Source organism: Nipponia nippon, unplaced genomic scaffold, assembly GCF_047370975.1.
Source record: "Nipponia nippon isolate SJK-2023a ecotype South Korea unplaced genomic scaffold, ASM4737097v1 scaffold_7, whole genome shotgun sequence".
Classification (NCBI taxonomy): Eukaryota; Metazoa; Chordata; class Aves; order Pelecaniformes; family Threskiornithidae; genus Nipponia; species Nipponia nippon.
In genome coordinates, this window is record NW_028262391.1 from 12410179 (window position 1) to 12438065 (window position 27887).

The 27887-nt window shown below is 55.9% G+C and overlaps 1 protein-coding gene across 6 annotated transcripts; it reads left to right on the plus strand.

Moving 5' to 3' along the window:
• Positions 1-27842, plus strand: RUBCN (rubicon autophagy regulator). Of its 6 annotated transcripts, none has more exons than XM_087739492.1 (23): positions 1-127; positions 6669-6822; positions 9261-9344; positions 10301-10460; positions 10636-10742; positions 11296-11436; positions 11633-11789; positions 12025-12573; positions 13072-13116; positions 15079-15174; positions 15351-15466; positions 15950-16151; positions 16522-16623; positions 17425-17499; positions 20221-20281; positions 21290-21422; positions 21780-21925; positions 22289-22353; positions 22777-23015; positions 23417-23478; positions 23678-23831; positions 24196-24289; positions 25187-27842. In XM_087739492.1, the coding sequence occupies exons 1-23, from the start codon at positions 90-92 to the stop codon at positions 25348-25350; spliced, it is 3144 nt and encodes a 1047-aa protein (XP_087595618.1). In that variant the 5' UTR covers positions 1-89; the 3' UTR covers positions 25351-27842. The 6 variants fall into 6 exon arrangements, with proteins under 6 accessions (XP_087595618.1, XP_087595622.1, XP_087595620.1 ...); XM_087739496.1 differs by having other exon boundaries at positions 12190-12573; XM_087739497.1 differs by lacking the exon at positions 1-127 and adding an exon at positions 3692-3878.
• The last annotated feature ends 45 nt before the right edge of the window (positions 27843-27887 follow it).

The following is a 27887-nucleotide window of genomic DNA, read 5'->3' on the forward strand; positions in this document are numbered from 1 at the left end:
GGCGGGGCGGGGCGGGCGCTCGCCCCCACGTGACGGTGGCGCGGCGGCAGCGGGGCGGCGGCGGCGGCGGGGCCGCGCGCGCGCCCGGGATGGAGGTCGGGCCCCGCGAGGGTCACGCGGAGAGCAGGTGGGGCCGCGCGTGGGGGGCACGGCGTGACGTGACGGGGTGCGCGAGGCGGGGGAGAGACACGCGTGTGCGGGGGGCCTGGCGGGGCGGCACGTGTGCGTGTGTGTGACACGGCGGCGGGGGGGGGCAGGACTCGCCGGGGAGGTGTGCGTGTACCGGCGGACAGGGCCTGCGTGGGAGGCGTGGCGTGGGGGGGGGTAGCCGTCTGCTCTGCGTGGGTGTCTGTGCCGGGGGCGTGGGGGAGCGTCTGTGCTGTCGTCGGGGGCGAGACACGCGTGGGGGACGGGTCTTGTGTGCGCACCGGGGGTGCACGCGTGGGGTAACGGGGCGCGCGTGCAGGTTACCTGGGACGCGGCGGGGAGCGCGGGGCGTGCAAGAACACGGGTGGCAGCAGCGCCGGTGCGCTGGGAAGCGCTAGGGATGCGCGGGGGTGTCCGGGCTGCCCCCGGGGAGCTCGTGCGCTGCGTGAGCGCGCGTGGGAGCGCGTGCGCGCCCCCCGCACCGGGGGCCCGGGCGCGGGGGTGCTTGGGGGTGAGCTGGGAGGGTGCAGCCCCCCCTCCCCGTGCCGGGTGGGGATCGCGGAGCGTGCCGGCTGCCACCGCTGCCGTCCCTCGTGGGGACGAAGCACGGGGCGAGCGGGGCTGTCAGAGCAGCGTGCGGCCACCTTCGCGCCCCCGGGGCCAGCACAGGGCTCCGCTCCCTGCCCCGGGCGAGCGTCCCGGCCGCTGGAGGGGCAGTGACGGCTGCAGACGCCTGCCCGCGGTACCCGGTGCTCTGTCCCCGCTACGGTGGTGACAGCAACTCTCCATCTTCCGCGGCCAAGGCAGCAGCTGCCCAGCCTCTGCTTCGCACGCCTTCTGCTCAAGGGCGAAACCATCCCGCCCCGACGCCGTCACGGTGGCTCCGCAGCTGGCTCCTCGTGCATCGCGTCTCCGTACCCTCCTGGCAGTCGGCTGCGTCGCCCGTTTTCGAGGAGCTGAAAAAAAAAAAATCGTCAGCTGCTCTTTATTTCTGAAGGCGAGGCCCCGCGCCTGCGTCGGGCGGTGAGAATGGCCGTGCTGTGGTGACTTCGCCCGCGTGGTCTTCGTTTATGCTTTAGGCATGGTTTTTCTGGTTAGCATTTATAAAAGCAGCAGAGGTTGTTCCCCGGAGGTGTTTTGATGACGAGCCCTATTTACTTCAGGTTTTTGCACATCTTCAGCCTTTGCTTTGTGCTTTGGTTTTGTCCTGGTGCTCACAAGCGCAGGGTGGACGTTGGATGGAAATGGGAGTGTTGGCTGGGGAGGAGGGAGCAGCTGAAACTTGATATGGGAGAGAAGCATTCCTTATCTGAGGGGCTCAGCTAGCTGCTCTATTCCTGCTAGCCATGTCAGCCGGGAAAATGCTACCGGTGCTTTTAAAGCTATAGCGCAGGTTTGGGGTGCCTTTTAATTTGCACGGTTCAAGCTATTCTCCCTCTTTAGCTAATGCTTCAGACCCAGCAGGTTCAGAAAGGTAAAAGGAATTGACTGTATTTACTTCTTTTTCTTTCCAGAATCATCTTTGTGCATTTTCTTGCCTTTGCAAGTGCGAGTCCTGCACTACCAGACTCTACCGTCGTGTCACTGATAGGGCTGATGTGGTGCCACCCCCAGCGCTCCCCCGGGGACGAGGAGACCATTGTCCCCTCTGGTGCTGGCACATGGGGGGGCTGCTTGTTCTCCTGGCTGTCACTGGTGCACTGTGGAGGATCCTGGCACGGGCCTTGCACAGCCTCGTTGTCCTTTGTGCAAATGGTTTAGCATTTTAATTCCCGGGGAGGTGCCATTTCACTACAGACTGTGGCCGTGACTGATAGTGATAGGATAGAGGTCACTGGATCCATCTTCCCATGGATCATGGGAAATGCAGAAGCAAAAGTTATTTTGCTGAAGTCTGTTCTTCTGCTGGGGCAGGAGAGGAAAATGAGGATCTTGTGCTGGGTTTTGCTCGCTCTCCTCCTGAGCAGCAGGTCTGAAATGCATCGGGGAGCAGGGGCTGCAACGCCGATGTCCATCGAGGCATGCCAGGAAGGTCAGAGCCTTCATTCTGCCGGGCAGAGAGCAGGGCTCTGGGTGCCTTGGAGCGGTGGGCGGGTGATGTGAGGGGTGCAGCAGCCCCCGGGGGGAGCAGAGGGGCTGCTGGTCAGCCGGGCGGGTTAGCAAAGAGTTGCTGCCATGGCTCCAGCGCTGGCAAGGCCCGGGGACAGCAGGGCCAGAGGAGAGGGTCCCTAAGAGGAACTGGTGCTAGGAGCGATGGAGGAAGGTGAGCAGCTGGTCCTGGGGAGATGGGTGCGGTGGGGGCCTGCTCTGCGTGTCGCTGCCTCCGGCTGCCTACTGCTTGTTGCAGCAGGTCCTGTGCAGATTGAAACCCAGTGGATACTATCCCTGGTCCGCAGGTTGTGGTCATCTGCTTGTGGGAAGCTTCATCAGGATGAGCAGGCAAAACTATTTGCCATGCTGGGAGAAGGCTAAAAACCACCTTTAATCCCTATTTTCTTCCCTCGTCCTTTGCCAGTGCAGAGCAAGAGTGCTCTAGCAAGCAGGAGGTCTGGGCTGCGTTTGCTGTGGGAACCTTTTGTGGTTGTGCCCGCAGTTTTATACTGGTGGAAGCAGCCCTGCGTTTCGGTTTCCCAGCCAGCCTGCTTGGCTCCCCCCGCCTGGACACTGCAGGGCTGACCCACCGGGCTGGCAGAGCTCTTCTGGCTTCCTCCGCCTCGTCAGCCACTCCCCGCGGCTGCAGATAAATTGCACGAAGCCTGCCTTTTTTTTAATCCCATTTCCCAGCAGTGCCGAGCCTGCCGGAGGAGCAGGCGGGGGAGCCAGAGGAAAGGGGCTGCTGGTTGTCTGGGAGACCCGGGGACTACGAGGCAGGAGCAGGCTGTGCGCAGCGGCTGGTTACACAGCGCCTTCGGGATCTGCAGGAGGAACCGGCAGCCGGCACAGGAATGTCCTTGGAGAACTGGAGGGTGTCCCTCCCTGACCCCGGCATCCTCAGCCCGACCTCTTTAGTGTGCTAAGAAGGATCAAGAGACTCCTCCAGGTAGAGGACAGTTCAAGCGGCCATTGCTAGATGCCTCTCGCAGAGCACAGGCAGATGTTGTTTGCAAGAAAGACAAGCTTTATTTTTATTTTTTTTTGATACTAGCTGTGTGATTCTGTTTTGGAAAGTACCTAGGGATTGGTTTTATTTTAAATGAAGAAGTTCACCTGAGTCAGCAGCATGGCTCCCTGCCTCTGCTGTGAGTCACCTTTGCTGACTTGGACCAAGAGAAGTTCCTACCCTTGCTGCCATGGAGGGGCTGAGAAAGCCTTGGGCGAGCACACAGCATTTCCCTGACCTTGTCAGCAGCAGCGGCATTCAGCCATTTCTTCCTCCAAGGCGGGATTCTGTCTCTTATCACTCCAGTGCAAAAGGTTCAGTTTTATTTGGAACAGCTCCCGACAGCGGGTTGGTGTTGCTGTACCTGAAGACAGAGTTTGTGGTGGTAAAGCAAGGAAACCCAGTGCCAAGTTTATGGAGCTACTGGCTAAAATTGGAGGCTGGATCAGAGGTCATCTTTAAGGAAGGAAAGGGATGCGGCTGAGGTCTCACTGGTGCTCCAGCGGCGAGGGCCCCTGCAACCACCCTCGGCTCTTCAGGCTGGGGGACCAGGTTCTGCTGGAGCAGGAGAGCAGAAGCATGCGTGGTTCTTGCAGGGGAAGCTCTGCCCGTGTACTGTGACCTCTCTGGGGTGCGTTGCTCGCTTTGCCCTTCCTGTAAGCTGGGGGGGTTTCACAATGTGATATGAGTTGATCTTACCCCATGTCAGCCTTTCTTTAGCACTAGCAAAGGAAAATTCTCTTTATTCAAGAAAAACCAAGCAGTTTTCTCAGTATTGCTCTGAACACCTGCTGAAACGGGGAACTTAAGGGCAGCTGGGACCCAGGCTGTTGCCATCTCTGCTGGCAGCCCCGGCTCAGGCCCTGTCAATGGGAGGGGAACAAACCCTGCTGCTAATTCAGGGTTAACCCACGAGTCCAGTTCAAGCTGAAATGTGGTTAGCTGCACTGTGTCTCGATGTCCCTGCCACCTGCAGCCAACTATATGGGTCTTTGTTTCTTCAGCCTTGTGTCACTGTATGCTTTTCAGCATGCACCATGTCCCAGCCCAGAAACAGCTGGGTTTTGGGTATCGGTAGGGTCTTGTGCATCCAACTTGTGAACGGCTTTGGGCCAACAAGTCCCACGGGATACTTAGTGTCTTAGAGGGATTTAAGTCACTTTTGGTAGCTTCTGAATCACCTCTGCAAAGGTGCTTTCTTTGCGCTGCTTGTTCCCTATGTGCTTGAGTTCAATGTTTTAACATTTTAAGGTTATTTCGTTCGAGGATTGCTTAACCTTAGTCTGCCTGTGCTAGGAGGGAGCTGCGACTCCAGTCTGTTGGATCCTGGTTTCCTACCTCTGGGGAGATGCACAACTCCTCCTTCAACGGGACAGGTCATTGGTAAGGCACGGCTCTGCGTGTCCTACCCCCGCTTCCCTGTGTGCGTCGCCTGCTTTTTATAGCATGAAATAACAGGGAGTTTCCTTCCACCGACTTGGAAGATCAGCAGCGTGGCTGAGCTTTCACTTGTGTTTCCTAACTCTGAGCATTAGAAATATCTGGGGGAGGAGCTGGTGAACTTTTGAGCTCAGTGGCTGCAGATGCTCTTTGACCGGAGACCGGTGATGCCGCGCTGGATATCCACAGATGCCCAGAACATCATCGCCGATCCCCGGTCAAAGAACATCTACATCCCTCAGGGCAGGGATGAGAAAAGCCCATAAATTCAGGAGAATGGCTGGATTGGTTTTCTGTGTCTCCTTGAGTTGGATCTCCTTCAGGAAGCTGCTTTTGATTTGTATCCATGCTTTCTTCCTCAGTCTCTCCTGAGACAAGCCCTGACCGTGCTTGTTAGTCTAAGTACATCATAAACATATACATAAACATAAACATATACATACTTCTTTATGCATTGCAGCTCTGTTTTAGAGCTCCTGTGCTGTCAGGGTGACAGGCTTTGCTGGTGGAATGGGTTGGCTTCTGCATGGTTTAAGCTTAGGTGAGCACTGAAAGCGGTGAGGTTTCACTGGGGAGACCTTGCAAAGGGAGTGGATGGGGAGCTTGAAGTGGAGCCAATATTTGATGATCTGCTTGTTCACTTAATCAGTTTTGCAATAACAAATGAGTCGCAAAAAGAGAATATTGTTGAGAAAAGCTTGGTTTTAAATATTAGGATTATGTTACTTTTTAGTGTCTTTTGTACAGCAAGAGGTGTGCAGCCCACACTTTTCATCCACAAGCATGAGAATGAGAGCCGTTTTAAATAATATTGTTCATTTTACATTTATTTTCCTTTTTTTTCTTTTGCTTTGGAAATCCAGTTTGTTTTGGGCAGTAAGAGCGATTAACAGCTGAAACACTGGCTTGTTTCTTGCCAGTTGAAAGGCTGGACCTTCATGCTAAGCTGTCACCCCCAGTGCTTCTGTTACAAACCCTGCAGAGGCACGTTTTTTTGGCATTCACACCCCCAAATATACCTTGCAACATTCCTGTTGCTTCTGAGAGAGTGGCTCCTATCTGAGTACGTGTTTCTGACGGCTGCTGTTCCTCTGGCAACGCTGTCAAACAGCTTGAGGGGGGATCTCAGTCATCCAAAGCTTCCTTCCCCAAAGCTGCTTTTGCATAGGCAAATGACGTTACCTCTCTGCACCATCACTCCTGCTTTATGGTGGATAATGGTGATTCCTTGCTGTACACGGGGCAGCCGAGGGGGTTGATCTCGATGGTAAATGCTGTGCAAGCTCTAGAGTACAACTGCAGTTTGCAGTTTGCTAATCTCTGTCCAGAACATGATGAACACTTTTGCAAGAAAGTCAGCTTGTGCCTACAGCAGCTCTGGGGCCAGAGAGCAGCTGTACAGGTGGAGATGCAGATGAAGAGTTACCGAACTCAGAGTGGAGCCCTTCTGCATCCTGATGGTGCTGGAGTGCTTGATGTGGTGCGCGTTGCTCGGGGAGTGCAGCTCTCTGTAAATGCAGGTGCGGCATGGCCAGTGTCTGCTAGATGTGGTGGACATCGTGCCGTTGCCTTATGGATCCTGTACTCCTGACGTGCTGCTGCTCTGAACAGTCTCTGATAGAGAGTGTGAGTGAAGCAAGCAAGAGGCTGGCTGGAAAGATGTCCTCCAGCTTTCTTGGCCCATACTAAGCAAGTGGTATATTGCAGGAGCCATCACTCTTTGTTCTGGCTGTCTCCTGAGACCACACTGCTGGTAGCTACCAGTCATCACGAGCATCATTACGATAGGGCCTCTTGTCCACAAACCATGCACGGGAGACCACAGGGAGATGTAAAGTCCTTTAGCTCACCTTTGGTCGCTTCTGGACCACCAAAGGTTTCAGCCTGACCAGAGTCTCCTTGGAGAGAGTGCAATACCATGGTCCTGTTGTGAAGCTCCTCTTGCTGTGTACCTGGTGCAACTTGCTGTGTTCCTTTGCAGGAAGGAGCATTGGAAGCTGCTAGGCAACCTGAAGACCACAGTGGAAGGCTTGGTGTCCACCAGCAACCCAAACGTCTGGTCCAAGTATGGCGGCTTGGAACGGCTCTGCAGAGACATGCACAGCATCCTCTACCACGGGCTCATCCACGACAAGGTAGGGCTCTGTCCTGCCAGCACTGCTCTATCTGTAGCAGCTTCGGTGCCTGTCATGAGCAGGTGGGACGGTCCTGTCTGCCTGCAGCTTGCTTCAGTACTCGTAGCACCGAGTGGGTACAACACTTGTTGCAGCATGGGAAATGATGGAAGCAGGGATTGAGCTTGCCTGGCAAGTGCTGTGGTTGTCAGAGGGACCTGGGTGCCTGTTCTTTCTATCTCATCCACCTTCAACGTGTTTTTTCTAAGTACCTGTGCCCCTCGTGCTGAGGCCAGCCCCTCTTTCCTTTCTTTCTGCTGCAGCCAAGCAATAAAGCTGCATTTGCAATGAGTCAGCCCCGTAGTGCCTGCACTTGGACAACTCCCCAGTGAGGTCTGGCAAGAGAAACCTCGCATCTTTACTGTTTCTGGTTAGCTGTGTTAATAACAGGAGCTGGCAGCCAAATCCGCGCTCTGCGTGAATGGCATCTCTCTTTCCAGGCTCTCGTCATGCCTTGCAGTTGCTCACCCAGACGTTCCTCCTTCCATGGCTGCCTGGAAGAATTTCTCCTTCCCACTTCTGTGCAGAGGCCTGAAGATCTCTCCTTCAGCTTGCAATTACCACCACAATTAATTTACAATGGAAAGTTGAAGCAAGTCCACAGGGCCTGCCTGGGGGCAGGCTTCCCATCAGCGGCTCTGCCACCCAGAGAGTGATGCAGAGAAGCGGGCGATGCAGAGGAGCCCGAGGCAGTTTGCACAGGCCAGCTGGGTTCAGGAGCAGGAAAACTGCACCTATGCAATGCTGCACCCGAGCTAATAATAAGCCTCCAGGAAGAGCCAGGCTGGCAGCTCATCCCAGCAGGGTGCTTTGATCCCTGGATGTGTTAGCTGCAGTCAGCACTCATTGTGGTCCTGCTCTGTTCCTGTTGGTCCCCAGTGGCGTGGGCCGGGGATGTTTGGGAGATCCACAGAGAGAGAAGCTGTTGTAGTAGTCACTTTCTAGAAGCTACCTTTTACGTGTGAGGAGTGCAGGGCTCCCTTCTGATAGGTGTGCTTCAGGAAGTGAGATTTAAATTATTTATATTCATCTGTCTATTGGTAACAGTTCATGCCAGACCAGCAAAGCGGGACGGTGTGTTACCTTCCTCGATGCTTTTACTATAGGCAAAGGCAGCTCTCTTACTTAGAAATGTCTCCCCTGCTTGGGCGCGTGTGACACCAATCAAGCTATAAGAGCTGCAAAGGGAGGCCTGTAAAAATACAGCTTCGTAACAGCAGTTTTCTCATAGCTCCTCCAGCGAAACACTTTTACTTATTATTTTCTTACCAACTTTTTTCCTACAACTGGGAATAAATAAAAAAAAGGTGAAAAAATCCATATGTACACGTGAAGAGAACTAGGGTAAGAGGTTTTTAAACTTTTGAGTGAATTTTATTTATTTGTCCAGAAAACCCCAATTCAGTCTAGAGGACTAAAATTGCCATGTTAGTTCTCTAGTCTTAAAAAACCAAACCAACCCCCCCCAAACAAATAAACCACAAACAGAACCCATTCTTCTGACACTTGTGAAAGAGGAAATAGAGATGGAAGAAAAAATAATCAGCCTTTAAGTGAAGAGAGACATTTTGGGGCTGTGTTTACAGCCGATAGGGTGGTGAGGAAAACAGCAACTCTGCTGCAGTTCCTCTTTAATGGGAAGAATAACACAAACAAAATAATTCGTTGTCTGAATAAAGCTGAGGCAAACAGCAGCAAAGAGCTGGTAGAAATGCAAGGCCAAATTTCTTACCTGGGGTGCTCAGCCGTGCTGGGGTCCTCGGTGGTGGCTTGCATCAGAAGACAGCAATGTTGCTGGTTTTGCTGGGATGCGTTTCCATGTTGCCCTTCGTGTCCCCTCATTGAGGTCTGGCTCTGCAGTGCTGAGGCATCAGGATTCTCCTCCAAGTCCCACTCCGGCAGGAGGGGGAACAGTGAAGTGGGAACTTGGTCAGCCTTGAACTTGGCAGACCTGCGGCTGGCCTTTAGGATCCTTATTGCACTGCAGCACGGATGTGAGCCTTTCGGTGCCACGTCCTGTCCCTGTCCCAAGACCTCTCTTGTCTCCACGGTATGAGGGACGGGGACCTTACCTGGTGGAAGAAGAGAAGCTTGAGGGATCTGTTGTCTGGTCACTTGTGGGCTGACCACAACTGAGAGGTCACTGTGGGAGGGGCAGGAGACAACTTATCTACATCAAGCCAGTGTTTGTTGACTTGATCCCTTGATCTACAAAACTGTGTTATACGCTTGCGTTGTTTCTCCCTTGCAAAGCAATGCTGCTCTTCCTCTGTCTGTTTTCTGGCTCATCTTGCCAGGGTTAGGGGCTCTTCACTCATGGTAGCATGGGGACTAATGGGGGCTGTTGTCATTTAACTGGGACTTGGGTGGTGGTATCTAACCGCGCCTGTCCCGGGCAGGTGTGCTGCAGACAGAAGGATTACTGGCAGTTTGTGAAGGACATTCGCTGGCTGAGTCCTGGCTCTGCTCATCACCTGGAGAAGGTGGGTTCTGGTGGGGTGGCCTTGTGTGCCAGCGGGGAGGGGAGAGGGCAGCTGGGCTGCGAGCCTCACCAGTGGGACAGCAGAGCCTTGGCTCTTGGCCTGCCATGGGTAAAGCGGCTCCATGGCTTATGGAGGCTGAAGCAGCCACGTGTTTGCGTACAAGCCACGTCCCAGGAACTCCGAGTGGCTTGGGCTGAGACAATCGGCTGCTTATTTCTCCCAGGCCAGTCTCCAGCTCAGCCAGGCCGGCTGCAGCGGGCATCACCAAGGGAACGGGCACAAGCGGCACTTGTGTGTGCACAGGGGTGATTCATGCCTCTGTGCAAATCTCTCAAAGTCTGGGCTGTCCCATTTCTGGGTTGTGCCTTAAGCGTGCATTTCATTCTCCCGTTCCTGGCTTGTGCCGACCACTGGCACATGGGGATGCTCTCAGCCCTTGGCTGCCCCGTGCTGATGTCCGTGGCCCCCACGGCAGCTGGGCACAAGGGGCTGGCCACCGCTGGTCCCTATGTCCAGCCTGCTGCTGGGGGGACGTGGGGTGTGACTCCGGTCCAGCTCTTCAAGCCACAGCAGCTCAGGTGTTTAGCTTCCCCACTTAAAGTGTCAGCAAGAACATGACCATCACCACCAGGGTCGGGTTGGATTTGGGAGTGTGGGGTCCTTCCAGGTCAGGGGCGAGGCACACGGGTGGGAGAGCGTGCAGGAGAAATTCACAGTGCTGGTGGCTGTCAGAGGACTTTGGTCGCTGGCTGACCTTTGAAACGCTGTTCATCCCTAGTGCTTTTGCCTCCCTGGTGGCTGCGGAGCTGCTGGGACTTGTCCTCCTTCCCACTGACAGTGACCGGCATTGCAAAGCTGCCGTTATCAGGGGGGAACCAAAGCCGTGCAGTGGAACAGCCCCTGCTCCCCCCACTTGCCTCTGCATGCCTTAACCTGTGCCTGGTGTCCCTTTCCAGTTCATCAGCCTGCAGGAGAGTGGCCACCTCGACTCAGAGGGCCTTGGGGACCAGGCCATCGCGCAGCTGTGGCTGCAGCACAGCCTGCAGTGCCACTGCCTGTCGGCGCAGCTGAGACCGCTCCTGGGGAACCGGCAGTACATCAGGAAATTCTACGCAGGTAAAGAGAAATGGGCCTTTTCCTTCTTAGTAGGAAAATATTTAGTTGATGGCATTTCCAAGCCACGTGGGAGCGAGGGGGGGCGGCAGAAAAGGTGGTTTGCATGTGAGCAACCGGTGCTGCCAAACCACACGGGTGAGAGGGACCCCCCCGAGCAGCAGTTTTCTCTCCCCAGACACTGCCTTCCTGCTCAGTGACGCCCACGTCACGGCCATGCTGCAGTGCCTGGAGGCTGTCGAGCAGAACAACCCCAGGCTTCTGGCTCAGATTGACACCTCCATGGTGAGTTGAGGTCCCGGCTTTTCCATCTGGCTCTCCCCAGACACCGGCTGGCTGCGGCTGCTCGTGCAAGTTCTCATTCAGGGCACACGAAGCCCTTGGACAAGGAGCTGGGCTTGGAAATAGCAAAAGGGGTTCCAAGGGGGGAGGAAAGCGGTGAACTGGTCCCTCCGCTGCCTGCATGAGCCTGGCAGGGGTTGGGGTGGGAAAGATGGCTGTGTGGAGCCTGTAGTGAGGTACCTTGCTTCTGGCTGGCATCGAGGATTTGAGTATGAGGACCTGAGGACCGGTTCCTTGTAAGAGGCACCTCTAAAGGCTTCAGAGCCGGCAAGCAGAGCTGCCTGGTCATGAGGGACAGCCACCCTCAGAGGGGACGAGCAGCACCCCAGGACACCTGGGTGCCCGCTTCTGCTGGCGATGCCAGTGACCCGCGATGCAGCCCCATGCCAGCTGCCCCCTCCCCAGAGGAGGGAACAGTGGCTGCTTTCTTTGCATAGAGCTCCCCAGAGAAAGGCAATTAATGAGCCTTCGTTAAATGGGGGCTGTGTTCTTTCAGCTGGCCGGCACGTCACTACCATCCCTGTGCGTGTCAGGTCCTTCTGCTGGTACAAGAGAGATGTATGACCACGACGCTGAAGGACAGGAGAACCGTCTGCCTGGGGCGCTGGGCTGCCTGGATCATTTTGCTGAGAGCCTGGTAATTTCCCAATGGGAGCCTGCCCCTTCCCTTCTGCACCGCGGCATTTTTCCCTCCCCATCCTCCTGCCCTCGGGGCTACTGCATCCTTTGCTGGCTGGTGACCAGGCACTTGCAGGTCAATTCCTTTCTGTTGCTGCTCCTTTGACGTGTAGTCCCATAAATGCTGATTTATTAATGGTGCCACCTCTCTTCAGCTTACCAGGAAGAGTGACGGTCCGCCTCCAGTGACCAAGAGTCAGAGCCTGACTGCCCTCCCTGCGTCCCCGTACATCCCTGCTGCAGGCTGCACGCAGCAGCGCTGCTTTGGGTCCTTCTCCAGCCTCCACCATCCAACCTCGTCCGGCCTCTCAGGTAATGAGAGTGGGCTGGGAAGCTCAGGATAGACCCAGAAAAGACTCTGCCTTTTTTCTGGTCTTGAAATCATTGTGCTGGATGTGTGTGAGGAGATCTCTGCCCACGCTGGGAGGGAGATCCCTGGCCTTTGCCTGTGGTGGGTGGGCATGCTGGTGTGAAGCCACAAGCTTATTGCTGTAGGGTGGTCTGCTTGTGCCAGGGCATGTGACATCCTGCTCCTGCCTCTGTCCAGACAGGAGACCAGCGAGCTCCTACGTCAGCTCCAGCTCTAGCCAGCCCCAGGAGCGCTGCCCGTCCACCCGATCCTCCTCCTTCAGTGAGGGCAGGTCCCCTCTGGAGCAGCCCGGCTCTGCTACCCGCTTCCGTGTCCCCTCACCTAAAGACCCCTTCTCTCCAGCCAGCGAGATGAGCTCCAGCACCACCAGCCAGAGTGAGGACACTTGGACGGGGAGTCAGGATGATCCGCAGAGCGATGCTAACGATGGGCCGGAGTACCTGGCCATTGGGAACCTGGGGCGCCGGGGCCGGGCATGCAGCAGCACCAGCACCAGCAGCACCAAGAGCAGTAGCTCCAAACTCTTCTCCTCCAGCAGCTCCCAGAAGCTGGACTCGGTCTCATCCCTGGGGGAGCAGGGGGCAAGTGGAGGTGGAAACAGGGGCCTAAGCCTGTTGCGCTGCTCCAGCTTCTCGGAGGGACAGTTGCTGGCTTCGCAGGGCATCCTCAAGAAGAGCCACGTGCGCTCGCACTCCGACACCAATGTGGCTTCGGGGAAGTTGCACGGTAATGTGGCAGGTTTCGTGGGACGGCTTTGGGGTGTGGGAGTCCTTGGTACCGGGAGGCTGATGCTGGCCAACCCTTTGACCCCGTGGATCAGGTTGGCAAGGGGAACAGTGGGCGAGCGGTTGGGAAATTTGGTCTTTGCCCTTAGTTTTCCTGCTCTGTACTGGAGCGATGGGCTCACATCTTCCTTCTCAGAATGTCCTGGGCCGGTCTGTTTTTGGTATTGGCAGCTTTTACCAAAAATTTAGAAAATGGCAACGATGCTGTGGCATTAGCCATCCTGCTTCCCCACTGGTAACCTGCTGGGTCCTCCTGTGCTCTTGAGTGTGTGAATGCATGGGGGGGGGGGAGTGGGATGTGAGGGGACAACCAGTTTGTGGGAGTCTGCCCCATCGGTGCTGCCTTCGTGGGAGAAGTGGAGGTCATTGCTGAGTAGTAACCAGTCTGTCTCTGTTTTCTCTCCCTTAACGCTGCCTTCCTCCTCCTCTGTCTGCCCAGGAGGCCTCAGGGATATCACCATTATAATAGAAGATCCAGTGGCAGGTTTGGGAGCCAGTATAACAGCCCTTCATTAGTGATCATGGCATCAAGTTCAGGATTTCCATCAAGCCATTTGTGTCCATTTAGAAAACAAAAAAAAATTCTTTCTTCCCTGTGTCCCAGCTGGTGCTTTGAGGGATGCTCAGGTTTATGCATGCAACCTGACTGAAGATCCCAGCTTGGTTGTTGGGAGCAGTGGACCAGACCAAGAAGGGTGCCCAGCTCCCCTGCATGGCATTAGGGAGTGCTGGCCACTGAGTCCCCGAGCTGCGTCCCCTGCCCTTCCCTCCACCCCACTGCCTCGGGAGCCAGGAGATGTTTTGTCTCTCACCTAGCGAATAAGGGCTGGCAGTTAAGCAGGCGTGGGCTTGAACATCTTATCTTTCCTTTCATTTAGTGGATCTGTGGCACAGGGAGGTTTGATGTTGGCTGAATTCAGCCGTGTCCCAGACAGCTGTGCTTGCACCCACAGCCAGGACTCCCGGGTGCTCGTCTGGGCTCGGGGCAGGTTTCCCCCCGAGCAGAGGTGCTGGGATGCTGCCATCCCTTTGCTCCATGTGCACAAAGAGTCAGCAGCTCAAAAAAATGGGCTGTTTTCTTTTGCATCCATTGAAGAGCGGCACTGGGTTTGCCGAGCTCACGTCTGGGTGCTGAGGGCTCTGCGGCTGGGAAGGCTCCTTTGTGGAGGTGGCGGGCATTCAGACAGAGGTGTCCAGCCCTGTGTCCTGCTCCAGCAGAGGATGTCGAGCACTGCCTCGCTTTGCCCTTCAGCAGTAGGCTCTATCGTACGTGGCATCCCCCAGGCTGGTGATCACGAGGTGGTTTCTGTGATGGTTTTCAGCAGGGTTGAGGTGGCTGCAGGATACCCTGCCAAGCTGCAGCAATTAGCTGTGAGAGCCTCCCACCCTGACGGGTCTCCTTTGTCACCCAGCCTGTGGGGTGGCTTGGTCCCAAGCCCCATCCTGGTGGCTGCCACTTCATGGTTTTGCCCCTGGTGTCATCTTCCCTTCCAGAGTCCCATGGCAATCCAGGCGGAGGGAGAGGTTTTGGAGATGTTGGTGTTGGTGGGCTCAGGAGCCTCCAGCCACATCAGGGTTATGCCACAAAGCTGGGAACAAAGAGGAGTAGGATGTTGAGAGGATGGGGTTGCCCTTCTGTTGTGCTCAGGATGTCAGCTGGTGCCTGCCCCATGTCCACACCCGTATGCTCCTGTCCCGCTCCAGTCAGGGTGTTTTCAGTCTCCTTCAGCAGTCCTCCATCACCCAGGCGCTCCCCGGGGCCATGACTCTCCGTAGAGCACCATGCACTGTTGGTCTCCAGTCAGGCCAGCTCCTGGCAGTCCCCGCCGGCTCAGCCTGGCAGGGAGTTGCACCAGAGTGCGTGTGTGGGGCAGAGCCCTGCCCACAGCCTGTGTAGGTCACCTTCAGCACTGCAGACCAGGCTCCAGGGTTGTGTGCGGGGAACCCTGGCTTCTAGTTGAGCAAGAGCATGTCCTTCAGATGCCTCCTTCTGCTGTTGTCCAGGGTGCTTTGCAGGGCCGGGAGCCCCACAGATCCCTCGGCTGCTCAGGTTTCCCCTTGTCTCCTGACTCTCTGCCCTGGGGGATAACTCTTCCCTAGGAGATGCTCCAGCAGGAAGAAGGGGCTGGCAGAGGCGCTTGCTGGAGCCTGTTGTGTCCCCCAGCTCTGCTAGGGGGTAGAGAGAGGAAGGCTCAGGACTCGACTGCTCCATGGCTCTCAGGAGCTTCTCTCTTTCCTCTCCTCCTCTCCTGCCTGAAATGCCCTTCTAGTTTTGTCCCCTCCTGGGCTTGCCCTCAGCTGTGGCACGGAGCAGGAAGATGTCCCTCCTTCCTTCCCATCCATTTGTGCCTGCCTGTGTGACGCTGAGCGCCTTTCATTTCACCCTGTGCAATGGCTGGGTGCCTCCGGGATACTGATGTGTGCCTGGTGTCGTCTTCCCTTCCAGAGTCCCATGGCGATCCAGGCGGAGGGAGAGGGCCGGTCTCTGCTTCCACCCAGAGCAGTGAACTGAGCACACCCAGCTCCCTCTACATGGAGTATGGTGAGTACAGCCAGCCTCAGCGGGGACGCTTGCTCCTGGTCAGGCTCCTTCATCGGCTGTGGTGGCCTCAGCTTCTGGCATCTGCTTGAGGGATGCTGGCTGGGCACTGGCAGGGCTCGTTCACATGGGGATAGCAGCAGGTCCCTTCTTCATATGTTTTTCTCTTGCTTTTCTAGACTCTGGACAGTACCTGAGCTCGGGGGAAGGGATGTTCAGAAGACCCTCAGAAGGGCAGTCCCTCATCAGCTACCTCTCTGAGCAGGACTTCGGCAGCTGTGCAGACCTGGAGAAGGTGAGGGAGACAGCAGCAGCCTGTGTGCGTTGGAGGACGTATCTTACTGCGGGTTCAGTGATAGTTCCCTCCATGGGGAAGATGGTCCCATAGTATTTCCTGCTATAGAGCTGTGCATGGAATTTCAAGGTTGAGTTCCTCAGTGGTGTCTGGCAGCCAGGATCTGCCCATCCAGTATATACACAGCAGCTTTGCAACATGTTAGGGCTTCTCAGGGACAAGGGCTGACTCCCCAGAGTGAGTGTGTTGCATATCCTCTTCGTAGGATGACCCTTGTGTTTTGTGAGAACTCTGGTGCCCAGGAAGGCTTTAGTTTCTAGGTCCTCATAGAAGAGTCGGGTTTCATGGGGTCAGCAGGGATTAAGGTCTTTCTACTCCATAAATAATAAGCTCTTTCCTGTCACAGGTGAGGAACAAGACTTTACCAAGTCTTCCTAGTGTCTCCATAGTACAGCCTTGAATGATTTTGCTCTTGCCTTGCAGGAGAATGCCCACTTCAGCATCTCAGAGTCCCTGATCGCTGCCATTGAGCTGATGAAATGCAACATGATGAGCCGGCAGCTGGAGGAGGAGGAGGAAGACAGCGACAAGGAGATCCAGGAGCTTAAACAAAAGATTCGCATTCGGCGCCAGCAGATCCGCACCAAGCACCTGTTCCCGACCGGCCAGGAGATGGGCTCAGACAGTGGGTGATGTGTTTTGGGCTCATCGGCTGGGGGATGTGGGTTTTCTGTCCATTGCCTGTCCTTACAGCATCCTGCCTTCCTGCCTGTTTGTGGGAAACAATCATATTGCTACCAAAGTGCTGCAGAGATTTGTGAAGCTCTGCTGCTATTGAAGACCATAATGGGGCTGATACTGTACATTGATAACACTTGTGCACTGCTGGCGCTGAATTATGGAATGTAATTTAATTTTGAACCCATAGTGTTTTCCATCCTTGACCTCCACCCCTCCCTGTCCTGGCCATACCTGGCTATCAACTTCTCCCTTCTCTGTCAGTGATCCTTCAGACCACTTCCATTGATGGCCTGCCTGTGCTGCATTTCTCCCAGGTCTTGTGGCGACAGACAGTGGGTCCCAGTTCAGCTCCCATGGCTCCATGTGGCTCTCTGACTCCGGCTCCGCGGAGGATGTAGAAGAGTACGAGATCCAAGGTAGGAGGGAATGGCTGTGTTGGCTTCTTGCATAGAGACAGACTTCTCCTTGGTGTGATTGTGTTGAGGTCAGTCCTGCTGAAGAAGAGCATGTCCCTCTGGCCTTCAAGATGGCTTCTCCCAAACAAATGGCTGAATTCTGAGTATGAGCAGAGCAACCAGTTTCCCTCATGTGGTGGCATGACTTTCCTTCGAAATCCTCTGTAATCCTCTAGCATTCAGTGCCTCTGGCTGGTAGGTGGTTTCCATTTCATTGCCTCATCCACATAGTGGCTGTCACAGCTAGAGAGAGGTGGGAGAGCTGCCATCCTGCTCTCCTCCTCCCCAGGCAGAAGGAGCCATAGCTCTGACCACTTCTCTCTTGAGTGGCAGTGGTGGGCGCTGGTCATGTCCTGGCCTGTAATACCTGTAGTCTCTGCTCCTGGCAGCTTGGGTGGCTGAGCTTATTGCCCACAGGAGACCTGTCTGGGTCCCTGGGTGTCCCTTTCCTTCAGAGCCTTGTTCATCCTCCGAGGTGGATGATGTACTTCTCAGCAGTACCTCCATCTCACTGACTTTAAAAAGAAGATGGAGCAGTCCGGTCTCCAGCTATAAACTTCTCGTCTCTTGACTGTTGATGGCAAAGCCCTCCTTTCAGTCCCTGAGGGCTAGATTTTGGGCTCGGTTTTGAAGCCCACGGAGGGGTGTGTGAATTCAGTTCTGGGCTTCTCTTGTGCAAGTGCTGCTCTTGTATTATGCCCTTTCTCTTTGGCCTGGCTGAAGCACTGAAGTCAACTGTTTTGTCATCACCGTGTTATACAGATGGTAACGATGGATCTAACCTGATTCAAATGTCCAAGAACGGCCTCTCAGTGTCAATGGCTTCCTTGTTCTCAGGTAGTACCCTGCAGTGCTCCCCTGTGGCACGCGTGCGTGTGTGTGCAAGGTGTGTGTGTGTGTGTGCACGTGCACACTTCTCAGAAATCTGCCTGATTTGGGATCTGTGAACAGTATCATCCAGACGTCAGCAAGAAAAGCCGTGGCAGGATGATATGGCAGGATGGAGGATGGAGCAGAGAGGAGGCAGAGGAGCTCTGCCATGGGCTCCATCCCCCAGGGTGTTTGGCCATGCAGTATTTTGGGTATACCAAACGTGCCCGCTGTGGTGAAGACCTGTGTTGCCTGGGGTAGGGCTTGGCAGGGAGATGGCATAACTTTGTGGCTCTGTAGCTGCTGAAGGCTGAGCCTGGGCTGGATGAGAGCGGACTCCTCTACAGTGTGGGACCACATCTCCATCCCAGATACCTTGGGGACTGTTATCCCGCCTGACTTGGCAGAGCTGGCATGCCATAGCTCTGATCTGAACCACGGCCAGCCCTTCCCATCCTGCTCAGACTTGACTTGGAGAAGAATCCTTCCAGAAAGAAGTCGTGGAAGGAGAAATAGTGAGAGCAGACAGGGCACAGGCAGTTTATTCATGCTAGAGGTCCTGAGCACCAGGATCACATGCAGCCAGGTCTTGCTTAATGTTTTTACTGTTTACAGCACTACTAGATAATCCTTCTGTTCTTCTGGCTGCATTTAAATAACCTTCATGTGCTCCCTGTTTGCTTTAGCAAGGGAACAGCCTACGTGGGCTGCTGCTGATCTCTGCTGTCAAGTGTTTGGCACCAGCATGTTGCTCCTGCCAGAGACGCTGGTGCTCAGAGCTTCCCAGCCCAGGGGTTTAATCCAGGGGAGCTCATCCTGGCCTGAAGCTGGCATACAGGGGCTGGGGTGACATCCTTGGGTTTGGGGGCTGTTCGCGAGCCTCCTGGGGACTACCCTACCTGGTGATAGCATTGGCAGCAGAAGCGTTTTGGGCAGCTAACTGGAGGCGTTTTGGGGAGTGTCTGCGGTTAAAGTTGGGAAGCGAGTGGTGGCAGGATCCCAGTGCTAGCTCCCGTGGGAGCCTAGGGTCAGATTTGGCTCCCTCTGCCATCCCTGAGACGATGCCAGTGCCTGAGCGTGCCCCGTAACACTTGGCCCACACTGTGCTGCGTGTGCCCCACTGTTTGCTCGTGTTCATCGTAGCCCAGGACCATGCAGCACCTTCCTGCGCAGAGCTGAAGGCACTAGAGCACGGCAGGTATGTCTGGCCAGTGCCCTGTGTGGTTGAGAGGCTATGTTTGCCTGAATTCCCTGTTTTCTGCAGCTAGAAGTCTGTTTGCATGATGTAGATAGGTGGATTCCTTAGCATTAGGATGCTTTCCTGTGCCTGTTTCTAGCAATGGATGTCAAACAAGGAGGGTCATCCATACTGAACTCCACTAGCGTGAGTCTGTAAATTTACGGGCGGGACTGGGACTTGCTCTGCTTGCTGCCAGGGCAGCCCCGCTCTTCCTATGGGAGCCGATGGCTCGGAGGTGGCACTCTTCACTCAGTCAGGCTGTGATTCCCTTGCCCTCGGTGTGCGGTTGGTGCCTGGCCAGGATTGGATGGGCTCCGTGTGGGTCCACATAGCCAACCTGCTTGGGGTGGAGGAGCAGGGACCCCGAGCTGTGCCTCCTCTAGCCAGGCACTGGGCCTGGGTCGGGGGGAAGCGCAAGCCTGTGTTTGGGGGTGGTGTGGTCACTGCACACCCCATTCCTAGAGCTCCCTAGAGGTACAAAACAGGAGACCTGCTGGGCTGAAGGTTGTGGCATTGGCCTCTCTTCTGTCCTGACCTGTAGTACTTTCCCCTTGCATGCTCTCCTTCCCTTTTCTGGGAGTCTGCAGTGAAGGAGGGTTTCTGCCTGCCTTGTACTGCTGGGAGAGTCTCCTGTCCCAGGGTCCTTCCACCATTAAGATTAATTCTCTGTCAAGGTTTAACTTGCCAGAGTGAAAGAAAGATGAGTGATGAAGGTACCGCTGGGTACTGCCTGGTACCCGAGGCTGGCACCGAGGAAGGATGCAGGGCAGCCCAGGGCTGCTGGGGAGCTGATGGAAGGGTAGAGGGAGCAGGACCCCAGTGTCCTGCACCTTATCTTGGACCCCTCTCTCCTCAGGAGATGGGTCTGTGGCCTCTGCAGAGGGCTAGCCCCCGTGGCTGCTGGCCCGCTCTCTGCATGGATGCTGATGTGTCTCTGGAGTGCTGGGCTTAGGCTGCCAGCCCTGGCTGTGTGGTCGCTGGCAGCCTGTGGCATGGCCACCACCCGATCTTACAGGTTCTGGTCAAGTAGAGAGAGGGGCTCTGCATCCCATTGCTAATCCCGTGCAGCATCTATACTGTGTGTAGACAGCTACTAAACCTTCTTGCTAACCTTGCTGTCCTGCCCTCCTAGCTCCTGTGTGAGTACTGTTTCAGGCCATGTCACTGTTAGGACTTGGTGTGTGACCTGTACCAGCAGCCACCTCTCTTCCCCCAGACCCCAGGCTCACTGTTTTCACAGCATCCCACCTCATCCTTCCCTTGTAACCCCAACAGGTGACTGATTAGACTGCACCTCTCCTTGCTGCTCAGTGCCACTGGTAGAAGTTGATGCTGTAGTTCACGTGCTTTTGAACAGCTTGATGAGTTTTACAGTGAAGCTTTGGTTTGAAATGAGTGTATCCTCCTGCCCTGCCCCATCTGCTCCACCTTGTCTGTTTGTGATTCAGATGCAGACATCAAGAGGAACCCAGGCTCCAGCAGGAAATCCTTTCTCGCCTCGGAGTCCATGTACGTCTTCAACTCTTGGCGAAACATCTTGGTACCAAGTTCCTCTTCCTGCCCAACTCTGCCCTTCCACATGCATCAGCTGCTGTTTTGCACAGGAATGGACATTCCTCCCTCCCTTTACTTAGCAGTGGGGCACTGGGTCCTAGTCTTAAATTTGGGAAGCAGCACCTGGGATCATCAGGATATTCATATGAGGTAGATATGATATGGACTGGTGTCAGGAGAGATGCCCATACCCCTTAGCAGGTAGGAGGATGGGGAGGGGACCTGGCACAACCTGGAGCATCTGGACTGGCTGCTGGCTTGCTGCTGGCTCTGAGCCTCCCCTGCCTCCCCCCTCTCAGCTGGGACGGCCTGTTAGGCTACATGGTGCTGCCACCTTCTCTCCAGCCCTCGCTGCTCTGCTGTGACCCAGAGGTGGAACCGCTGGCACACAGCGATGCTCACAAACTCTGTGTGCCGTGCAGCAGCAGCTTAAACGTGAAGTGCCGAGCCCTTTCCCGGTACTGCCCTGGGGTGGAGAGGTGGGGGCTGTGGGGAGGTGAATCACAACCTGTTTTAAGCACAGCTGCTGTGTTAATGCTGTGAAAGCAAAACCCCTTTGGGATGCAGGGACCCCTCTGCTCATTGGGTGAGGTACAAAGTCATGTCCCTGCTTGGCAGCTTGTTGGATAGGTTTGTACTGGGAGAGCAGTTACTTCTGGCTTGTACGGACACTGGCTCTCACTTTACAGCTTCCCCTGCAAACAGGCACAGGTTTTGTCAAGTAAGATATGTTTTTCTTGGCTTTCTAAACAGTTGTTGTTGTGCCATTAGCCAGCTTTGCTTGGGGGCAGCTGCAAAGACAGAAATCAATCATGTATATCAATTCTAAGCCTGTGTAGCAGTGCAGAAATAGGGTAGCAGAGTTGAAGGGAGCATCTTCGGCTTGAGCTGGGACTGGTGTCAGGGGCTGTGAGGAGGGCACAGCTGTGAGAGCCGGCACTAACCACTCCTTTTGCTGTCTAGATCCCACTCCTTCCTCAATTCCAACTCAGCGGAGGCCGTGGCCATGGGCTTGTTGAAGCAGTTTGAGGGCATGCAGCTCCCGGCTGCCTCTGAATTGGAGTGGCTGGTTCCCGAGCACGACGCTCCGCAGAAGGTAGGGGTGTGAGTCCCCAGTCACCGATTGCATGTGATCTTCTCCGAACCCCTGGCTTCAGCCCGCTGCTGAGGGGCTTTGCTAGTCCCGGTGATCCCTTTGTGGAGTTGGAAGAGGGGTTTTGTCCAGGCTCCGGAGATGGGTGGAGCCGAGCAGGGCTCTGCTACCGCAGCCTCCTACAGCAGAGTACCTGGATCCCTGGGGACGTCCCTTCTCCAGCCCCATTCAGCTGGAGCAGCAGCTCAGTGCCTGGCAGTTTTCCAGAGGGTTGCAGTTGCAGGTTTCTGGCAAGCCAGCCAGGTGCCTTGCCTTTGCGGCACCAGGCAGAGATCTGACCCTGTTGCCTGCCTCTCCCAGCTCCTGCCCATCCCCGACTCTCTGCCCATCTCTCCTGACGACGGAGAACATGCCGATATCTACAAGCTGAGGATTCGGGTGCGCGGAAACCTGGAGTGGGCCCCACCGCGACCACAGATCATCTTCAATGTTCACCCAGCCCCAACGTAAGGACCCGCGCGGCCGAGGGCTCTCTGGGGACCTGCCCTTTCCAACCCTTTTCCATCAACACCAAGGTTTATTATCCTCTCCTTTCAGCTTGACCACCAGGGCTTCCCTGCTCTGAGCCTGGTAAATCCACAGTGGTCACCACCAGCAGCTGGTGCTGGGAGATGGAGCCAGTGCCTGTGTTTGGTGCCTTTGGTGTGCACCAGGGCACAACAGGGCTTTTCCCCTTGGATTTGTTGTCCACACTTAAGTAGCAAAGCATGTGGCCATCTCTGCCATCCAGACCCGTGCCAGTGCCTGTCCTCTGGTGCCAGGTGCCGTCAGGGCTGGACTCACGCATGTTGTCTCCTGTCTCTGAGCAGGAGGAAGGTGGCCGTGGCCAAGCAGAATTACCGGTGTGCAGGCTGTGGCATCCGGACTGATCCTGGTGAGTGCTGGGACCCTGACCTGTAGCTGGAGAGTGGGGAAGAACCTGTGAACAAGTGGGAAGATGCAGAGTGGGTGGGTGGTGTCAGAGCTGAGCGCAAGGTCGGTGGGGAAATGGTACACTGCCTTTGGCAGCTCTGCCTAGTTTCTGCTGTGGGTACAGCTGCAGAGCTCTTTGACCAGCTGTGTTTCCTGAATGTGTAGGCAGATGTGGCTGCATGAGACTGGACTGTGGTCCCAAATGCTTTTGCAGTTGGCAGGAGTGCTTGCAGACCCTGGTATTGAGTGCTCTAGGGCTGGAGGAGGTACCGGCAAGGCAGACTGCCTTGCTTGTTGGAAATGCTGAGCAACATTGGGAGTCCAGTATGTGGTTGGGCAGAGCCCGTGCCTCGGCTGACCTCCCTGTCTGCCTGGGTTTGGCCAGATTACATCAAGCGGCTGCGGTACTGTGAGTACCTGGGGAAGTATTTCTGCCAGTGCTGCCATGAGAATGCCCAGACGGTCATCCCCAGCCGCATCCTGCGCAAGTGGGACTTCAGCAAGTACTACGTGAGCAACTTCTCCAAAGACCTGCTGAGCAAGATCTGGAGTGATCCGCTCTTCAATGTGCAGGATATCAATCCTGCCCTGTACCGGAAAGTGAAGTCTCTCAACCAAGTGTGGGTAAGACCCTTTCCACACCTTCCTGAGTGGGGTTTGGGTGAGGTGGGTGGCTGCCAATTATAAACCATATTCCAGGGAAGCTGGGGAGAAGGGGATATTTCAGTTTTTGAGGCTTAAAACCTCAGCACCGTGGGTTTCCATTCACTTCTTGTTCTTTGTCCAGTAATGTAGGAATTTCAAAAGGAATTTCTGCCTGGTGTCCAGCTAGGCTTCGGTTTATCTCCTGGAGCACGTGACGATGGTTGTGCTCGCTTTGCCCTGTGTGGTGTAAACACTTTGGTAGCAGGGGAGCAGCAGCTGAGGAGCAGCGGTCGTTTCAGCAGCGCAGGAAGCGGGGCAGACCTGCTCGGCCAAGAGCTGTGCTCTGTTTACTGATTCTTGTGTCCCTCCTTCCTCTCCAGCTGCTGCGAATCCAGCTTTTCCACATGAAGAACATGTTTAAGACGTGCCGGCTAGCTAAAGAGTGAGTCCTGGGCTGTGAGATGAAGCTATTTTGCTGTCCTGGATCTGTCCCATGGCAATTTGCACTGGGGATCTGTGCAGCCTGTGCAATGAGCAATGCGGGGAGAGGGGAGTGGAGGGGGAGAGAAAGCAGAAACAGTGGAGAGAGGGGGCTTAGTGGAGTTGCTTTGCTCTGAGCTCTGGTTTCTCTGTCCTTGCAGCCTCCTAGACTCCTTCGATGCGGTGCCTGGCCACTTGACAGAGGATTTGCACCTCTACTCGCTGAGCGACCTCAGCGCCACAAAGAAAGGGGACCTGGTGCCTCGCCTGACAGAGCTCCTGAAGGCAGGCAGCCTACACGTTGAGAAGTGCATGGTAAGGCCTCCTCGCCTGCCTCCTGCATGGCTCCACACCTTTGGGAGCAGGCTTTGCTGCAAAGATAACTGATGGGGAGGCCTTTGACGTGCAGGGCAGCCACCAAATTAACTGATTCAATGCTAGCTGCTCCTGCCAGCTCCACAGAGCTCCTACCCAGCACGTGTGGGATGTTTGTTACCCCATTTTGGCTCTCCCCCACCCCTGACACATATTGATTCTGCCTTGCTGCTCCATACTGGGGAAGGGCTGTCCCACGTGGTTAGAGCAGGGCACCATGTCCTGCTCCACTCCACCTCCTGCCCTGCTTGCCAGGGAAATGAGGAGCATTTAGCTGCTTTTTCCTCACCTTTTGTCCTTCCAGCTGTGCCAAGCCAAAGGCTTCATCTGTGAGTTCTGCCAGAATGAGGGTGACATCATCTTCCCCTTTGAGCTCAACAAGTGCAAGATATGTGAAGGTGAGATGCTGGGGAGAAGCAGGGAGGGGACAGACCCTGGCACCACCAAGGTCTGCCTCCAGTTTGAGTGGCATTTGTGCTAGTGAGAGGTACAGAGCCAGAAACAGACAGACCAGAGTGCCTCTGTGCATGTCCTCTGTCTCTGCACCACATTATCACAGCAGCAGATCAGCATTATAACGGTGTTTGGCCAGAGCTGCTGGTGCAGTGGAGCACGTAGGTCCCTTCCTGACCACGCTACGTGCTGCCTGCCCCAGCGGCAGCAGGCAGTCGGGTTGTGACTGCAGCGAGCGGGTGTCTGGGAGCCCTGGTGTCCCTTCTGCTGTGGTTACGGGACAGGCTGCAGCCTGCCCACAGCCCTGCTTGGATGGCTGGAGCTGACCTTGTAGAGCAGAGAGAGCCTGAAGGCTTTGTCTCTGTGCCCTTCCTGCCAGCCAAGAAATCCCCAGGCCCCTTCAGTAGTCATCCTTGATAATACCCAGTACTAATGGCCAAGCAGAGCTTGTCCCTGCAGCTTGGCACCAACCTCTGAACTGGGTTGAAATGGCTCCTGACGACATGCAAGCCTTGGTTTGACAGGCGCAGTGCCAGAGAAAACTTGGGGCAGAGTCACTGTTTCCTTGGAGAATCAGAAAAGTTTGGGGAGGGACCTTGTGCGGAGCAGGAAACCTCCCGCCTGTGCTCCCAAAGGCTTTGCAAGCCGGTGTGCGGACTCTGCAGCATGACTTCTTGCTGCTTCCAGAACGGTGCTGGAGCCCCACTTCTGGTGCTTGTTCTGCCATGGCTTTGGTTTGAAATGTCCTCCTGGACAAGCCTGGAGCATCCCTCCCCAGGGTGCAGAGCGTCAGGCAGTCTGTGTCAGTCTCTGCCAGCTCTCAGCCGTGCTCTCCCTTGCAGAGTGCAAAGCCTGCTACCACAAATCCTGCTTCAAATCCACCCGCTGTCCCCGCTGTGAGCGGCTTCAAGCCCGGAGAGAGCTGCTGGCCAAGCAGAGCATGGAGTCCTACGTCTCGGACTACGAAGACGAGCTGGAGCAGCCAGAGGCAGTGGCAGCCACATGAGCCTGTTGCAGTGGAGGAGCAGATCATGAGTTTATTTACATGCGTGGCCTTCATCACCAGAGACTGAGCCACACAGACTGAAGATGAGGAGGACTGTCAGGAGGCCTGGAGCACTGTCTCGAAGGGATCTGTTTTCCCCCATGCAGTAGTGCTGGGCTGGGGAAGGAGCATCTTCCATCGTCTGGGTCGGCTCCAGGTACCGCTCGCACTCCCCGATGCCTTTGCTTGGGGAAAGGCGGCTGCTCCTGCCTGTCCTGCAGGCAGACCAGGGACCTTTTCCGAGCAGTTGTTCATGCTGGACCAGGCAGGGCTGTGCTGCCAGTTCCCGTGCCCTGCTCCCTGGCAGGGTTCCCTGCGGGGCCAGCGCTTTCTGCTCATCCGCTGTATACTAGGAAGCTCTGGCCACGTCTGCTCTTTGGAGGGGGGAATCAGCTCTCTGAGTCCTCTGATCCCCTGTCCTGCTGCTGGGGGTCGTGTGCATGGAGGGAGGGTGGGAGTTTGGGGTTGGTTGTACATTTAACACCTCCCTTTCTAAAATCTGGCTTGGGACAGTGCCAGAGAGCAGTTGCTCTCACTCCAGGATCAGAACAGAGGAGGTGGCAGTGGTGAAAATGCCAGATTTCTGCCTCGCCTCCCCATGCCATCTGTGTTGAGCTGCTTTCCCTGCCCTCTGCCCGCAGCCTGTGCTGCAGAGGGGCATTGCCCCTGGAGCAGCTGCACAAGGGGACCAGTGCTGCCGCGCTTTCTGCTTTCGGCAGAGGTAGATCCCCATGGTCAGAGGATGCAGCAGGCGAGGCTTCCAACCCCGCTTCCTCCTCATGCTGTCAGTCTGTCCTCGTGGGGGGACATGTCATCCTCTAAGGGTGACATGGGACCTCACTCTTGTGGTGCCAGGACCTGCCTTGCGTACAGCTGCCTTCTGCCCAAGACCTGTCGGGATGCGGGTGAAGGCTCAGTCCTCCGGCCACATCCCCCGAGCCTCTGTCTCACTTTGTTATTTTAGGTTGGGTTTTTGTTTTTTAATCTGCTGGATTTGGTTTTATTTTTTTAATGCAGTTATTTGTATTTTTAACTTTGTGGTCCCCCCCAAGGAGGAGCTGCTTGAAATGCCTCTTTAGGGGACATGTGATCTGCTTGGGACTCACTGGTATAAAACCTCCAGGGCTGTCCTGCTCCTGGTTCCTCACCCCTGGATGGGGCTGGCATTTGCCAGGTGTCCCCTCTCCCAGCAGATCTCCTGCTCCCCTTGGGAGAGGGGTCCCTGAGCCAGGCAAAGCCTCGAGGCCTCCCAGCTGCGGTGCAGCGGGGTGGCCAGGCAGCATGCTTGCAATGGGGGGTGCATGGGGGAGAGGGGTTTGGCACTGGGGTGCTGCAAAGGGTTGGTCCCTTGCCAATGCAGAGCTGCCTGCCACGACCGACAGCTCCGCGGGGTCAGACCCAGCGGTACAAGGCAAGCTTTACACTCTGGGGCTAGCGGTCAGTCGAGGAGGTGCCTCTGCATCGCAGGGGGATGCTTTAGCCCATGGCATGGGTGAGTGTCCAGCACCACCTTAGCATGGGTGGGGTGGCAGTGGATGGCCATTTGGAAGGACGGTGTGGCCTGTGTATGTGCGAGAAGGGTGTTGAGGAACTGGGGAGCAATACACTGGCAGAAGGCATCTAGGGGCAATGGCACTTGGCTTGAGGCTGGGATGTGACCCCTCATGGGCTGTCCCTGTGGGGGTGGCAGGCTGGGACAAGGAGAGGTGGCCACGGGGCTTGCTCGGGGAGGGTGGCTGCAAGCCTCGCAGCTGGGAGTCAGGCTGCTGCACGGCAGCATCTCTTCCCTGCTCCGCAGCATCCTGACAAAGCCAGGTCAAGCCTGGGAAAGGGGGTTCAGCTCCCCACTCGCTCCCCTGGGGTTTTTGCTGCCTCCTGTCTTGCTTCTGCTTGTTTTCCTCAGGGGAGCAGCTGCTCTCCCCTTTGCCCTCATCTCTGCAAGCCCTGGGGCTGCCAGAGGCTGGTCCGCCTTGGTCTTGCCTGTCCCCAGCCCCAAGCTGAGCCCTCCCGCTGCTGCCCGCAGCTGGCACCCCCTTCCCTGGGGCTGCCTCAGCAGCACACCTCCATCCACCCTGTTTTGTTTGAAGCACTTTAATGTCATGGGACAGCAGCTGAGAAGCTGTCTGCGTCCCTTTCTAGAAGCACTGAGTACATTTAGAGAAGAGGGAAGGGATTTTTGCTTATTTGTGGTTTCTACCCTCTGCCATGGACTTTTTCTGGAAGCAGTGGACTTGCAAGCCTGGCGGAGGTCTCCAGGGCAGGGTTGTGCCCAGCACTGACCCTGCTGCCTAGCACTGACCGTTAGGAGTAACACTGGAACCGGCCAAGGCAGTGAGCTCTTTGCAAGGGCGAGTGAGGGGCTGCCCCAGCCGTCAACTGGAGCCCTCCTCACGGGACTATTGCACAGCAGAGCAACGAAAATGCCGTCCCTAATAAACTAAGTTAATAAGGGGCCCGGTTGTGTCGTGGCATTGTTTCGGGTGGGGTAACGGTGTGTA